This window comes from Ammospiza nelsoni, chromosome Z, assembly GCF_027579445.1.
Source record: "Ammospiza nelsoni isolate bAmmNel1 chromosome Z, bAmmNel1.pri, whole genome shotgun sequence".
Taxonomy (NCBI): domain Eukaryota; kingdom Metazoa; phylum Chordata; class Aves; order Passeriformes; family Passerellidae; genus Ammospiza; species Ammospiza nelsoni.
In genome coordinates, this window is record NC_080669.1 from 76249444 (window position 1) to 76264078 (window position 14635).

General features: G+C 38.2%; 1 protein-coding gene across 1 annotated transcript in view; it reads left to right on the forward strand.

Annotated features, from left to right (window-relative positions):
- The first annotated feature begins 2426 nt into the window (after window positions 1–2426).
- The window catches only part of CPLANE1 (ciliogenesis and planar polarity effector complex subunit 1), a 58908-nt gene continuing 46699 nt past the window's right edge, over window positions 2427–14635 (forward strand). The window contains exons 1-12 of the mRNA XM_059492052.1: window positions 2427–2584; window positions 2713–2864; window positions 3561–3696; window positions 3882–4001; window positions 4806–5032; window positions 5378–5484; window positions 7098–7254; window positions 8015–8118; window positions 8277–8459; window positions 9822–10071; window positions 11194–11346; window positions 12580–13337. Coding sequence (XP_059348035.1) covers window positions 2784–2864; window positions 3561–3696; window positions 3882–4001; window positions 4806–5032; window positions 5378–5484; window positions 7098–7254; window positions 8015–8118; window positions 8277–8459; window positions 9822–10071; window positions 11194–11346; window positions 12580–13337 — 2276 coding nt within the window. The 5' untranslated portion in view covers window positions 2427–2584; window positions 2713–2783. The remainder of the gene's footprint in view (window positions 2585–2712; window positions 2865–3560; window positions 3697–3881; window positions 4002–4805; window positions 5033–5377; window positions 5485–7097; window positions 7255–8014; window positions 8119–8276; window positions 8460–9821; window positions 10072–11193; window positions 11347–12579; window positions 13338–14635) is intronic.

Here is a 14635-nt window from a genome sequence, read left to right on the forward strand (position 1 = left end):
GAAAGTTTTGCACAGACACAAATCACAGACTTGAAGTTCAGCTCTTCGGATTTTTTCTCCAGTTAATGGAATAAGGATTCCTCTGGAAAGATTGCAAATTTATCAAAGTAGTTGTATTTCAAAGTAATCACAAGTACAATCACTTGTATCACAAGTTACCTCTGATATTTTTCAGATGACAGCAGGTAATTCCAGAATACACATAACCTTTTATTTTCATAAAACTTGGTCTACTCTCAGATGGAGAAAGGATAGGTTCTGTTTCCCAATTTAAATTTGGAGGTGTGTGGAAAACTGGGATCAGAGGGGAGAAGGGTGGGTTAATGCAGTAGATTAAATGAAGGATGGTAATCACAGGGAAGTAACAGGCAAACATGAATGTGAAACATTGCTCATTAACAATATTATCAATGTATCTTTTTTTTTCTTCTGTAGCTTTCAAACAAGACTGTGATTAGGGAGAGGTGGCAGAAGGTGGGAATAAGGGGGAGTTTTAAAGAACAGGTGCTTTAAGCAAATCAAGGGTATTTCTTCAAGGTAATAAAATATAGTGACAGCTTACCCTACTTGTATTTCACCTTGTTGTGGTTTAACCCCATCTAGCAAGTATCACACAGCCACTTCTGACTCCCACTCCCCTTTCCATAGGATAGGGGGAGTTGGAAAAAAGGTAAAATCTATAGGCTGACATAACTGTTTAATAATTGAAAAAAAGGTAAAGCAATAATAACAAAAGGGAGGTAACAGAAAGAGAGGAATAAAACCAAGAAACACAGACATCATGCAGTTGCTCATCATGAATTGACTGGTGCCCAGCCTGTCCCTGAGTAGTGATGGGTTCCTCCCACCCAACTGCCTCAGGTTATATACTGAGCATGATGTTCCACAGTGTGGAAAATCCCCTTGGCCAGTTCATGTCCACCCTCCTGTCTGTGCTCCCTCCTGTCTTTTGTGTACCTGCTGGCTGACAGAGCACAGGACACCGAAAACTCCTTTATATAAAGTAAGTACTTATGGTGCAACAGCTGAAGCATCAGTGTGTTATCAACATTGTTCTGCTAAATCAAAAACATAGCACTGTACCAGATACTTGGAAGAAAGTTACCTTTATCTCAGCTGAAACCAGGATAACCTGAATTCCAGTAATTCCTGAATTGTATAGAGAACGCGGATCTCTTACAGCTATGTCTCCTGCTGTTACTCATGCCCCTCATCCCCAAATACTGATGCTGATGCAAATTGTCCCCCACAGCCACTGCTGTGTGCTCTGTTCCCTGTGGGCTGTTGCCACAGGCAATCCATGGTGACTGGTTTTCCCCACTGAGGGAGTTGTGTTGATCATCAAGTTTCAATAGTCTGTTTTCTTGACACATGAATGTTCATAGAACCCTAAAATTATCTGAGTTTGAAGGGATGTTAGAGGTTAAATAGCTCAACCCCTCTGCCATATGCAGGGATACCTTCAACTAGACCAGGCTGTTCAGAGCCTTATCCAACCTGGCCTTCAGTGTTAGCAGGGATGGGGCATCGTCATTCCGTCTGGGTGACCCGTGCCAGTGCCCTCCCCACTCTCAAAGGATTTCTAACATCTAACGTAAATCTTGTCTCTTTTAGTTTAAATCTCTTCCTCTTTGTCCCACATACCCTTGCAAAAAGTCCCATTTCCCTCTATTTTATAAGCCCCCGTTCAGTACTGATTTGCCTCAATGAGGTTTCCACAGAAGTTTCTCCAGGCTAAACAAGCCCACTCTCTAAGCCTATCTTCATAGGAGAGGCGTTCTGGCTTTTGATATCGCTACGCTCCTTTGGACCCTTTCCAACTGGTCCAATGTCCTTCCCGTGCTGGGGACCCCCGAGCTGATGCAACATCCCAGGTGGGGTCCCACCAGAGCAGAGAGGCCGAATCCCTTTCGCCTCCCTTCTGACCACGCTGCTTTGAATACAGCCCAGGATGCCGGCGGCTTTCTGGACGGCGAGCGAGCCTCCCAGCGGCCTCGCCAAGCCGGCATGTTGAGAGATGCGGGGGGACCCCCGAGCTGAGTGCTGAGCCCGCCCCCGGGCCACACGGGCAGGGCCGCCCTGAGCGCCGGCACCGTCCCGCCGGGAGCCGCGGGGCGGGTGGGGCTGCGGCTGCGCTCTGCGCCGGCCCGGCCCGGAAGCTGCGGCAGCGCGGGGCGCGGGGCCGGCGGCGGGCCCGGCCCCCTCAGCAGCCGGGCTCCGGCGAGCCAGCGGCGGTACGGGCACGCAGCTCCTCCCGCCGCTCTGCCCCGGGGAAGGAGCCCGCCCCGGGGGCCGCCCTGAGCCGGCCACAGGCGGCGCGGTTGCCGCGGGTGGCGCCCGGCGGCGGCGGGGGAAGCCTGTGCCGCCCCTCGGTCCCCGCGCCAGGCCAGAGCCCCTGCCCTGCGGTTCCCGATTTCCCGCCGGGCGAGGCTGCAGGACGTTTTCCACGTCTTGTGCATTTGTGGAGTTCTTAACGATGTACTTGCAGCTTCTCTCTCTCAACTCTTTCTGAGCGAGCGTGACCCGCTCCGCTGAGCAGCGCATCGCCCGTGAGCTGCCCGAGGAAGATAGTTTGGAAGTACGGGTTAGCATCAGTTCTCTTTGTGTTTAGCAGGAAGCTGCTAGACATGGTCACGACTTTCCGTGTGAATTCCTCTCCTCTGCACCTACTCCCAGATAACAAAACTTTTTTTTTTTTTTTTTTTCCTTCAGTTTCTCTAGAAATGCGTGGAAAAGCCACTATTTGCTTTTCTGTATAATGGTTACCTAGAGGTTTAGTTGGAATGGAGATTAAGCTAGATGTGCTCGTCTCTACGTGTATCAAGCAAAGAAAACCATGGCCTCGCATATCATGGGTTGGACAGGTAGGTGTAAAAAACTTCTTGAGTTTTAATTGTATAATACTTTGCACTTCCATTTCTTTAGGAGGGTTTAAAAACAACCTCAGGAAGTATTATAAGTAACCTTAAGAGTTATAAAATAAATTACTTTTATCTTACTGATCTGAGTCTGGAGATTTAAAATTTCTCAGGGAAACTTTGCAGAGCCTTTTTTTTTCCCTACCCCAAAGGCTCAGAAGAGCTTAGATGAGACTGGTGTTTTGATGGTTACAGTTTTTCATAACATCAAACTAAATCTTTTTGTTCTATGATTTGAATTTAAGTAGGTAGCAATTTAATGCTGATTTTCTTTTCTATTGAAGTCACTGGCAATTATCTCACTAAATTAAACAGTATAGGACAAGATAGCTAATGTACAATTTTTGCAGTTTTAGCAGGTAGTTTAGCAGAGGTACTTTGAATAACTTTTTAATAGTGATTGTAAGATGAGTTTGGTATTTTGAAACCTGTCAATCAAATTCATCATCACTGTAGGTCCATGCTGGATATAATCTACTGTAAAGCAAATATGCCAACGAATGAGATTAGTATGACAATTGCTGCCTTATTGTACTTTTAAAAATTATTTTTTCCCTAATATTTTTTCTCTGTGTGATTCTGTACGTCTGTGTAGAAAACAGAATTTTGAAAAATTAAATGCTTTTTTTATTCTTTCAATAGGAAAAAGAGGCTGTTTTTCTTCTAGATGGCAAACATATAAATGAAATTAACTTGTCGTCAGGGAAGACAAAGAAGAAAATCCCTTCACTGCAGTCATTGTTGAAAAATGTGGTTGTCTTAACAACATCAGGAAATGGTTAAGTATAACATCTTACGTACAATAAGCTCAGGTTATTTTATTTATATTTGTAACAGTGTGAAAAGGCAGATATCTAAAGGATCTGCCAGTTCACTTAAAACTGTGGCTAAGATGGAAGAGAAGTAATTTTAAGTAACTTCACAGTAATATCCTTCAAAACTTCTCTCCCCCAATGAACACAGCTGCCTGGTTGGCAGGAATACTTGCAACAGGAGAGCTCTTTCTTTGGAATAAAGATCAGGACTGCTTGAAAATTGTACCAGCAATCGAAGAGTCCAAAAAAGTAGTAGCAGGAGCACAAGGTAGGTTTTTTTCAATTAATCCTGTGAAAAAATGGAATAAAGGAAAAGTTATTTTCCTTTCTTTAAAAGTTATTAAATGAGCAAAACTGTATTCTTACATTGTTTTGCATTTGTATAATTTGTTTGCTAGCTAAACTTTGGCAAATGTCATTTGAGTGATACAGGTTTTTAATTTAGTAATCCCTTGTAAATAGTTAATTTTCAGATACTGTAAGTGTGTTCTTTAATGGTCAATTTTTTACTGTAAAACATTCCTGACTAGGTTATCAGTTAGGGCAGATGTACATTTGATGTAAACAGTATGTGGATAATTTGAAGCTGATTCTCCGGGTGGGCTTTTATGGCAAATGCTAGCTGGAAATAATAAAATACAGACACGTATTTGCAAACTTAAGTATCAGATATTTTCTTGTATTGGATAGCATCACTGGTACCGGCTTCTAAAGTTAAGTCTTGCACAGGAAATTCTGTCATTTCAGGGAAGATCAGTAGTATATCTAAGAGCTAAAAGTAATCCATAGTAGAGCACTTAGGCTGTCCCAGGAAACATCTCTAATGGTTGAGTGTTGTGGGAAAGATAACACATAGGATGCATAGACATGAACATCCATCTGACTTTACTGCTGCCCAAGCCTGCTATCAGTCGTGAAGCTGGAAATTACAGATACTTAACAGGACAGCTTGGATTTCTAGTTATAGATGAGAAGAGAAATTTACATTCTCTATTCTTTTTAATTCTATATCTAACAAAGGAACAGAAACTATCCTGGCACATTGTTGTGTTTTGTTTTTGTTTTCCTCCAGAGTGTTTAATGAGATTGTACTTGTATGTATCTGGAGATGGCAGAAAGGTACTGTTAACTACTCCTACAGCATGTACCTTTTTGTGGGAGAGTACAGAGCATGAAAATACAGCCTTTGGTAAAAACTCTCCTGGGCGCTGGACACAAGTTTTAACTGATGAATCAGTCATATTGCCTTCTACTGAGGAAAAAGAAATTGGAGTGGATGCTGCATTCATACAAAATGAGGTAAAAAATAAACCCCAAGGCAATAATTTTATTTCTTAATTAAATTAGAGCCACAAAAGCTGCAGTGAATTTTGAAAGCAATGTCTGCCTCTTTGGCGTTTTGCATAGGCTTAATATTTCAGTTCATGTTCTATTTGATGACAATGTAAGAACAGCCATACTGGATCAGATCAGAGTTTCTGGCCCACTTACATTCTTGCTAGCCTTTACATTTCTGAATGACAACATTATGTTATTTAATCGGATTTGTAATAGCCGTTGATCTAAATATGTAGATAATTAAAGAGAAATTTGTGTATGACAATCCTTTTGGGGATGTTTTGATCATGTTCTCTTTTTTTACAGGTGCTAGGTGATTGCTGTTTGTGTTCTTTTGTATTTTACTCTGGCGAGTCTTTGGTGCTCACATTTTTGATTCTTCGATGGCATGAAAATACCTTTAAAAATGTTAGGTAAGTTCAAAGATATCTGAAGTTACAGCAGCATCAGGAATATTTAATTAGTTTTTTACAGCTGGGATTCAGAGATGCAACTGAACACATTTACATGGATGTTCAATTAACCTATGGTTATAAGCACCTATTTATGTTTATGTATGGATGTTTCTCTCCTGTCCTTTACATGTCCATTGTAAAATGTGTTTAATACAACAGCATTTATTTACATATTCCATACTTCATTATTATCTCACACCTAGATAACCCTGGGAATATTTGTCATTCTGTGTGGTTAGTTATGTATACCTGTTGACACATGAGTTTTAGTTTCATTGGTTTTTGCATGATGATGATAGAATGTATTTTTCTTGTTTCTTCTTATATTGCTTATATGTATTTTTATTTTCCTTTATTTCTTGTACTGTACAGCCATGAATGCCTTGACTACCTTTTCCTCTTCATTATGTGGATTTATTGGTTTTCTGTTGACCTTTTCATTACTTTTGCTTGTAAAAGTAATGTGAGATGTGAAAGTGTGTGTGTGCATTTCTTTACCTGGATTTTCCTCTTCCTGGGTGCACATATGCCCATGAGTTTAAATAGATGTGCCCTCTGGCATATGTTTAAATGGATATGCAGGTGTTATTGAAATAACTTGCCAGAATTTTGCCCTGCACATGATATGGTACAATTGCTTTTGTTATATGAAGTCCTTTTGATACTTAGTAATGATGTCCTAGTTGACCTAATCTTCAGTTTATCAGTGGCATGATAATTCCTTTCTGATGCTATATAAAAAATGAAACAGAGCATAATATACCCAGTGCAGAAATGCATATGTATGTATGTATGTAACTAGCTAGCTATCCACACCATAGTAATTGCAGCCTGAAATTGTTGCTATATTTCTCAGACATCTTACTCATATTTTCTTATGTCAACTCGCGCTTAGTTTCATTGCTTGCTATTATATTTAATTCATTTTTGCATATTAATCCTTTTTATTTTGTCTGTTAGATGACATACGTCAAGACAGATTTTGTCTTGTGTTTTCTGTTATGTTTTGAATCTTTATAGGGTCACAGAATGGTTTGGATTGAAGGGGACCTGTAAAAGTCACATGGTCCAACCTCCCTGCCATGGGTAGGAACCCCTTGCACTAGATCAGGTTACTGGAAGCATAATCCAACATATCATTGAACACTTCCAGTGATGGGTCATCCACAGATTTTTTGCTCAGAGCCACATACTGTTGATTTTCAAGTTCTGAGTATTCCTGTGGTGAATGGTGGTACAGGGTCTGGGAAAGCTGTTTCTGGCTAGAATTCAAGTGCCTCTATTATATGTCATTGATCTGCATATATTTGCATGTTCTAGACTTATAAATCCCATAAAAATCCCATTCCATAAAAATAAGTGCTCCTAGTGCTCAGACATAATTTTTTAACCTGTGTAAGTACAAAATATTTTTCATTTGTAAGGCATTTGATGAAAAACAGGTGGGTTTTTTTTTACTAGCTCATACTTTTTATGGTTTTGTCTTGCATGGTTTTTTACTGTATAGGAATAATCCCATTCTGCAAAATGAGGTAACCACTTGGTTTTGTTATCTTTTTGTTGGTATTCAGTTCTTTGCCATACCAGATCCAGTGGGTACAGCAGACTTGTTCTCTTGTTAATTTGGTTCCTCAGTGTGTGTCTGTAAAGTCAAGAGGAGCTCTGCTATGTGCATTTGCAAGAGATGGGCTTCTGCTTGCAGTAGCTGTAAATCAAACTGATCCAAAGGTATGTATGACAGTGCATCATTTAAGCTAAGAGTTCCATTTGAATGAAGTGGTAACAAGGATTTAAAAACACAGTTTTGGGATGATTTTAGCACTTACAAGGGGACCTGAAATTATATTTACATTGATATCCCTAGCTAAAAACTTTTACTACAACTCAGTTGTTTATGCGTGGTGTTCAATTAGAAGTTGGTATGAGATCCTGTCATTTCTAAGCTCTCATACAAAAGAAATTAATTTCAATTGCTGCATCATATCTGCAAAGATTCTTGGTGATTCTCAGTCAAGCCTCAACCTGACATGTTTTGGACTTCATGATGTTATTCCTATTAATAACTCAGAGGTCAAATTCTAATGTACTTTTTAATGCTAACGATGACAGAGAAAATAAACCCATTTTTTTGTTGTACCCAATTGGGATGATGCAATCCTTCAAAGGATTGCTCCAGTTGTTAATTATCAGAAAGACTAAAGAAGAGTGGTCTTATATTGAGTGTTTTAGAAAAAAGTTACATTTTAAAAAGAATGTGGAATTACATATTAAGTATATAATAGTCCTTACTTATATTTCAAGTGTAGAATAATGTGTAAAATTCAATAAATGTTCAAATAGTAATAAATAGTGAAACACAATGTCCTTTCCATGTATAATGGTGTTACCAGTCCGCCAAATATAATGCATGATTTAGTAGTAGACTTTTTTTTTGCAATAATGGCATTGTGATACAAACATTTATGATGTCTTTATTTTTTCTTTCTAGGCAACTCAGGTTTTGTTTCTGAACACTTTGAATTTTGTAACTGTTTCGGGTAGCCTGAAAGGTTGTAGTAGCAAGAGTAGTGTGACCCCGTCCAGGTTCATCAGGTCAGTAAATGACAATGTATCTGCTGCTGTTGTGGGTCTTTCAGTTTTGTGTTATGGTTGGTTGGTTTATTTTATAGTCTGTTTGTTTATTTTATATCCTAACCCTCTGATGCTGAAGTTTGACAGAAAAAAAATATTTTTTTACCTGCCCAATTTAGATCTTACTGGGTTGGCGACATGAGTTGGACTCCTGATAGCCTTTTCTTGGCTTGCATGTTAAAACGTGGATGTTTGGTTTTGTTGACATGTATGGGGGAATTGCTGACCTTAATTGCTTCTGGATGCTCTGTAGAATTTGGACCAGCACAGTTTATTCCGTTTCATCCTCTAATAACGTACAGGTAAAAGGGTTTGAAAAGGTTTATATGTTTCTGTATTCTGGTCTTACCTTACTTTCTATCATATTTATTATAATTTTGCATAAATGTTATCTTTCAAATTCACTCTTTTGCTTTTCATGTGTCTTTCCAATATCTGTTTCTCATTCATAGTTCTCTTCTATTCCTTATAATGCATTTGTCGTGATGAAAATTGACATTGTGACAATGTAAGTATACATAAAGTGATTTGTTTTTCTAAAATGTTTGAATTTATTAGTAACTAAATTAGCACTCTTTTTATGATAAAAGAGGAAATTAAACTTGCCAAAGTACTTAAAGTGCAAGTTTATTTTAATCCTGTGTTATTTCTCTGCTCATTCCTTAATTTTACATATAGAATCTATGTGAGATATTGTAAATAACATATTTGCATGGACAGAAAGTAATTGGTTTTTAAAATGTTGTTTTGGGATTCTCTGGATCTAAGTTCTGGGATTATGCTGCTGGGTGCATGAGAGAGCAGAAGGATCTTTGAACACACTTTAGCATAAAATGAAAGTAACACAGTCTAAATAGAGAAAACAAAATAGAGTCTAAACTTTATTTTTTTTAATCTTATTAACTTTGCATGCCTTAAACCAATTAGCGTTTGAATATAAAAGCTTGTGAAGACATTCAAAGCAGTATATTACCTTCTTACCCTATTTGATTGAAAAATCAGATACTAAAATATATTAAATACATGAATTATGATGATATATTGAATATATGGAGCCACTTTTTCTTTTTTTAAATAAAACAGTGTGTTATGTAGCTAATATTGGAATACCTGTATTATACAGTTTTCTGGAACTCAGTAAGGAGGGATTTCTGTATAATAAAAACCATTCTGAAAGAGAAGATGTCTGTGTTTATAAAATTTTTCTATTGAATATCTGAACGGATGCTGAAATGATAAGATTCAGATTTTCAAGGGGTTCTTTTCTTTTATATATTACTTACTTAGCCTAGCCCTTCAAATTTCATCTTCAAGCATTTGTCATACAAAGTACATGCTAGATAAAAAAGTGTGATATAGAAATTTAGACTCTAATTATGAAAAAGTACAGTTACTACTAATGAAATAATACATGGATACTAAAAGCTGATTTTAATTTATTTAAATTGAAAAAAAATGTGGTTGTAGTAAAATACTAGCATCTTGCAAGCATAAATAGTTTTATTCAGAGTGCTCATCCTGCAAAAGGGTAGACACTTCCCTAGGATTCTGAAGGGATTTATTTGGATAGTAGATTGCGTGGTATTACATGTTCTGAAATTATTCTGTTCATGATTATTACATATGATAGTTGCTTCTTAATTTTTGATGTATTTCTGTTTTAGACAGCACCACTCTTGTTGTCGAGATTCTAGCCAGTCTCTTGGTTCTTCAGATTCTGAACGTGACCTCCTGAGACAGAGATTCTCTGTTGCTTCACACCCAAGACTACCCTACCTCATTGTCTCTGATGGATACATGATAACACTGCTAAGATTTCCTAACAACTTTTCACCATCAGGATTTATGAGATCCCTTTTGCTTGATTCAGCCCAACAGCTTGAAAACATCCGTCAGAATTTGCTGAACTTCAAGGTAGGGTTTTGAACTATTTTGTAGGTTTTTAAGTGAAAAATTTCAGGTACACGAAAAAGTGTAAATTTAAGACTTAAGTACCTTTGAATTATAAAGTTGTTTATAATTATATATAATATATATAATTATATATATATATAATTATATATAATGATATATCATTAATTATATATAATTAATGTATTTATAATTTTATCATTCAAAGGTACTTGGTCTTTTGTTTATAACCGCATTGATCTGCAAAGCAATGAATACAGATTTCTTGAAATTTTATTTCTTCGATGTCTGGGTGATATTTCAGGAAAACGTAGAGAGGGACAGTTTGGGCTGTCACTATATTATTTTTCTGGGACTGTAAAAGAAACATGGATTTCTATATCTGTAGAGTTGATTTGGGATGTTGACAGGTGTTATGCTGTTCTCGTCAACTTTCAGAGTGATGCAGAAAGAGTTTGGAAATCCTCTAGAACTTAGTCTCTATGGTAGTGCATACATTTGTCCACTGGGTCTTCAGTCAAGGGTAGCAATTAAAGCTTAGTTAAAGCATTTCTGTTTCATTTTCTGTCACTTATGAATTGAGCTAAGTCTGGGAGAAGGAAAGCCAGGTCCCTTCCTTCCCTTGAGGGAAGAGGTCCTGTAACTGTTGCCGACCATAGAAGATATAACAGATATTTAGTTAAGAATTTCTGGTTTTGCTGATAAAATGCAGCTTGTCTTCTAATTCAGTTTCTATTCTAATTTTTGGAGGAGTGAACTATCATGGTGTTCCTGCATAAGCTAGAATAGTGGGCAAGGATTTGAGGATGTAAAGAGATATGTTACTAGTAAAAATGCAGAAAAACCCTACATACAGGTAAATTTCTACAGCTTTCTTAGGCATCAAGAAAGCAGATTCTCACAGTACTAAAGCTCTCTGTGTGAGATAATTCTGCTTCCCTAAAGCATGATCAAATGGTAGTTTGTTTCTGTGTAGCAGATGCTTGCTGACCTGTTCTCCCTGTCCATCTGGGACTTTTGAACTGAAGCTTTCTACAACAGTAACCAATTTCCTTGACTTGTTTAGAAACTCTCTGTCTTGCAAGAAACTGATAATATGTTTTCTGTTATTGTTATTTCTTTTAGTGTAAAAGGAGATCTCGGTACATACGATCATTGTTGTCTTTAAAGGCCATACTTTTAAAACAAGTTCAAAGTCAAAGTTCTATCTTTTCCACCATTCCGAGATTCCTGGAGGAGGACACAACAGAATTGAACGAGAAAACCGTGGATTTGCCGGTACTTAATAGCATTTTTCCACTTACTGTGAAATTATGTACGTTTAAGGTATTCTAAATGGTAATAACTGTGGGGATTTAAAAAAAAATAATAACAGGTTTATTTATCTTAACTAGTGTTTTAAAATCATTCAGTATTCTCATTTTCTTTGTAGACATGAGGAATATGCTTATTTTCTCAAACTGGTACTTGATTTTTATTTTTATTTTTAAACAAGTCATTCCTTTCATCATGTGTTCACTTTTTGAAGAATATCTGACAATATACATATATATCAGTTTTTGATGTTTCAATACATAGAATGGTTTGTGTTGGAGGACACCTTAAGAATTATCCAGTTCCAGCCCCCTGACAGAGTCAGGAGCACCTTTCATTAGAGCAGGCTGCTCAAAGCCCCTTTCAACCTTGTCTTGGACATTTCATGCATAGGGCAGCCACTGTTTCTCTGGGCAACCCATTCCAGAGTCTCAGCACTTTCACAGTAAAGAATTTCTGCCTAATATCTAAGCCTTCCCTCTCTCAGTTTAAAACTAGTGTCCCTTATCCTATCACTACGTGTCCATGTCAAAAATCTCCTTGTCTTTTGTTGCCTCTCCCTGGAAACAAAATACTTTAGCTTCACTTTATAATAAAATGTAACATTAGCTGTTAGATGTACTGCAGCTGTAGACTATTTTAATAACAGTCTTATTCTTAATAAATACGATACTTATCTTTATCCTGCGTTTTAGAGGATTCTTTAATCAGTTCCAAAACTGTTTTGTCTTTTGCAAGAGTTGCCCTGTGATCATAGTTACTGAACAGCCTTTCCCATCTTTATTTCGTGCTTTTGAGTTTTGGTTTGTTCTTTGAAGCTTTTGAGCTTTTCTTGAATGACTTTTGTATCTTACAGGAATCTGGCAAAATCTCTGTCTTCTACTTTAGGTTTAATGAAGCATGGAGTTTCACTTTCTGGTATAAAATTGGCTGCTGGACTGGCAGTATAATTTTGTTGTTAGGTAATTTAATTTGTCTGCCCAGGTGTTTTGCAAATAATACTTAATTTGAGATTGAGATGAAACTGCAGTTTATTAGGTGTACTAGCATTTAAGCAAGGTAATTAAGCATAAAAACTTCATTTAAGAGACTGACTAAATGCTGATTCTTTGCAATCTATATGTGCTCTCTCTCTCTCTCTGTCTCTCTCTCAGTAAACTTGAATTAAGCTGTTGATTTTTTGCTTGTCTAATTTAGGACCTTGAAGAAGAATCAGACAATGAAAAGCAGTTTTACAGTACCACTTCCAGCTTCTATAACCAAAGAATCTATTCATCTGTTGGTAAAGCTGATGAAGGCTGCTTAGAATTTGCATCGATGTTTGATACCATCCATGCAGAAGATGATATTGAAGAGAAAGATAAATCATCATTGGAACTATATTCCATTCAGAAAAACCTCCTTGGTGCATGGCAGATAGGGATTTCAAAAAATATGGAAGAGAAGGATGCATTGCTGAATTATACAGTGAACTGCATGATCCATTTTTTCAGCATTGTTCAGTTTGTGAAATGTACTTTGCTAAACCAGGATACATCTTTAAACAAGTCTGTGAAGAGTACTCAATGGATGCATTTTGTCCTGAAATATTTTCAGCAGTGTTTGACTGTCTTGTACTGGCATTCAAGAGCCAGTGTGACTGGGCATGTGGCAAAGCTGACATTAGAAACTTTAAAACTGATGTTTATACAGCAACAAGATCAATTGTTCTCAAAAAACCTTCTGGCATGCTTCTGTCTTTTGAAAATGGTTTCTCACATCCTAAGCAGAGTATGTGTACTACAGTATGAGAATTTTTTTGCCTCTCCTGACAGTAATACTCTTGTGGAACTTGACTCTCTCACAGTGCCTGTTTTCTTAGTTCTTGATGACAATACTTCTCAGCAGTTTAGCTCACTGAAATCTCTACTTAGAGAATGTCCTCAAGTAAACCATGATGCAAAAACAGAAAAAAGGTATGAATAAGCTTTGCATGGAGAAAAAAAATGTAAATTAAAACCAGGTGATCAGGCCCAGCCATCACAGGTTTATGAAAGGCAGGTCCTGTGTGACCAGCCTGGTCTTCTGTGACAGGTGACCTACTTGATGGATGGGGAAGGGGCTGTGGGTGTTGTGGATATTGTCTACCTGGACTTTAGTAAAACCTTTGACATAGGCTCCCACAATTTTCTCCTGGAGAAATTGACTGCTCATGGCTTGGATAAAAGCACTCTTTGCTGTGTTGAAATGAATTAATGGCTGATGGCTGGGCCTAGGAAGTGGTGATGAATGGAGTTACATCCAGCTGCAGCCAGTTGCTGTGGTGTTCCCAAAGGCTCAGTATTGGGCCCATCCCTGATTAATGTCTTTATCAATAATCAGAGTGAGGGGATCAAGAGCACCTTCAGTCAGTTCACAAATAACACTCAGTTGGGTGGGAGTGTTGATTTGCTGGAGGGCAGAAGGGCTCTGCAGGAGGATCTGGACTGGCTGCATTAACAGTCTGAAGCCAGTGGTGTGAGGTTCAAGTACCAGGTCCTGCCCTTGGGTCACAACAGCCTTGTGCAGCACCACAGGCTGGGGTAGAGTAGCTGGAAAGCTGCTGAGCAGAAAAGGACCTGGGGATGTATGTTGACAGCAGCTGCACATGAGCCAGTGTATGCCCAGATGGCCAAAAAGGCCAATGGAATCCTGGCAGCAGGACCAGAGAAGTGACAGTTGTTCTGTACCTGGCAGCACACCAAGTCCAGCCCCAGGCCCTGCAGTATCTGAAAGGGTTGTCAAACATTGGACCAGGCTGCCTGGGGAAGTGGGCTGAGTCTCCATTCCTGTAGGTATTTAAAAGATGTGTAGCTGTGGTGTTTAGGGACATCGTTTAAAAGTGGGATAGGCAGTGTTAATGGTTGGAGACAATGATCCTAAGGGTGTTTTTGAGCCTAAGTGGTTCTGTATGATGGAACAAAAATTGTGTGAGTTAAATTATAATGAAATATCCATTTGATTTTTTGCTGCCTTTTACTCCATGGGAGGGCATGATAAACAAAGCATGCAGATTAAGGCTCAGACCTATATTTGAATACAGTTTGGTTATGGTGACTAAACTATAACTGCAAACCAGTTTGGAGATAACTGATGAGTTGACAGCTGACACCAGGCCTTGGCAGTGCAGCATCAATCCAGATATTAAAATCTAGATGCTTTAACTGTCTCTTGTGTGTTTCACTCTTTCCTAGTTGCAAACTATATGGAGTAAGAGTCTGCTCACTCCAGTGGA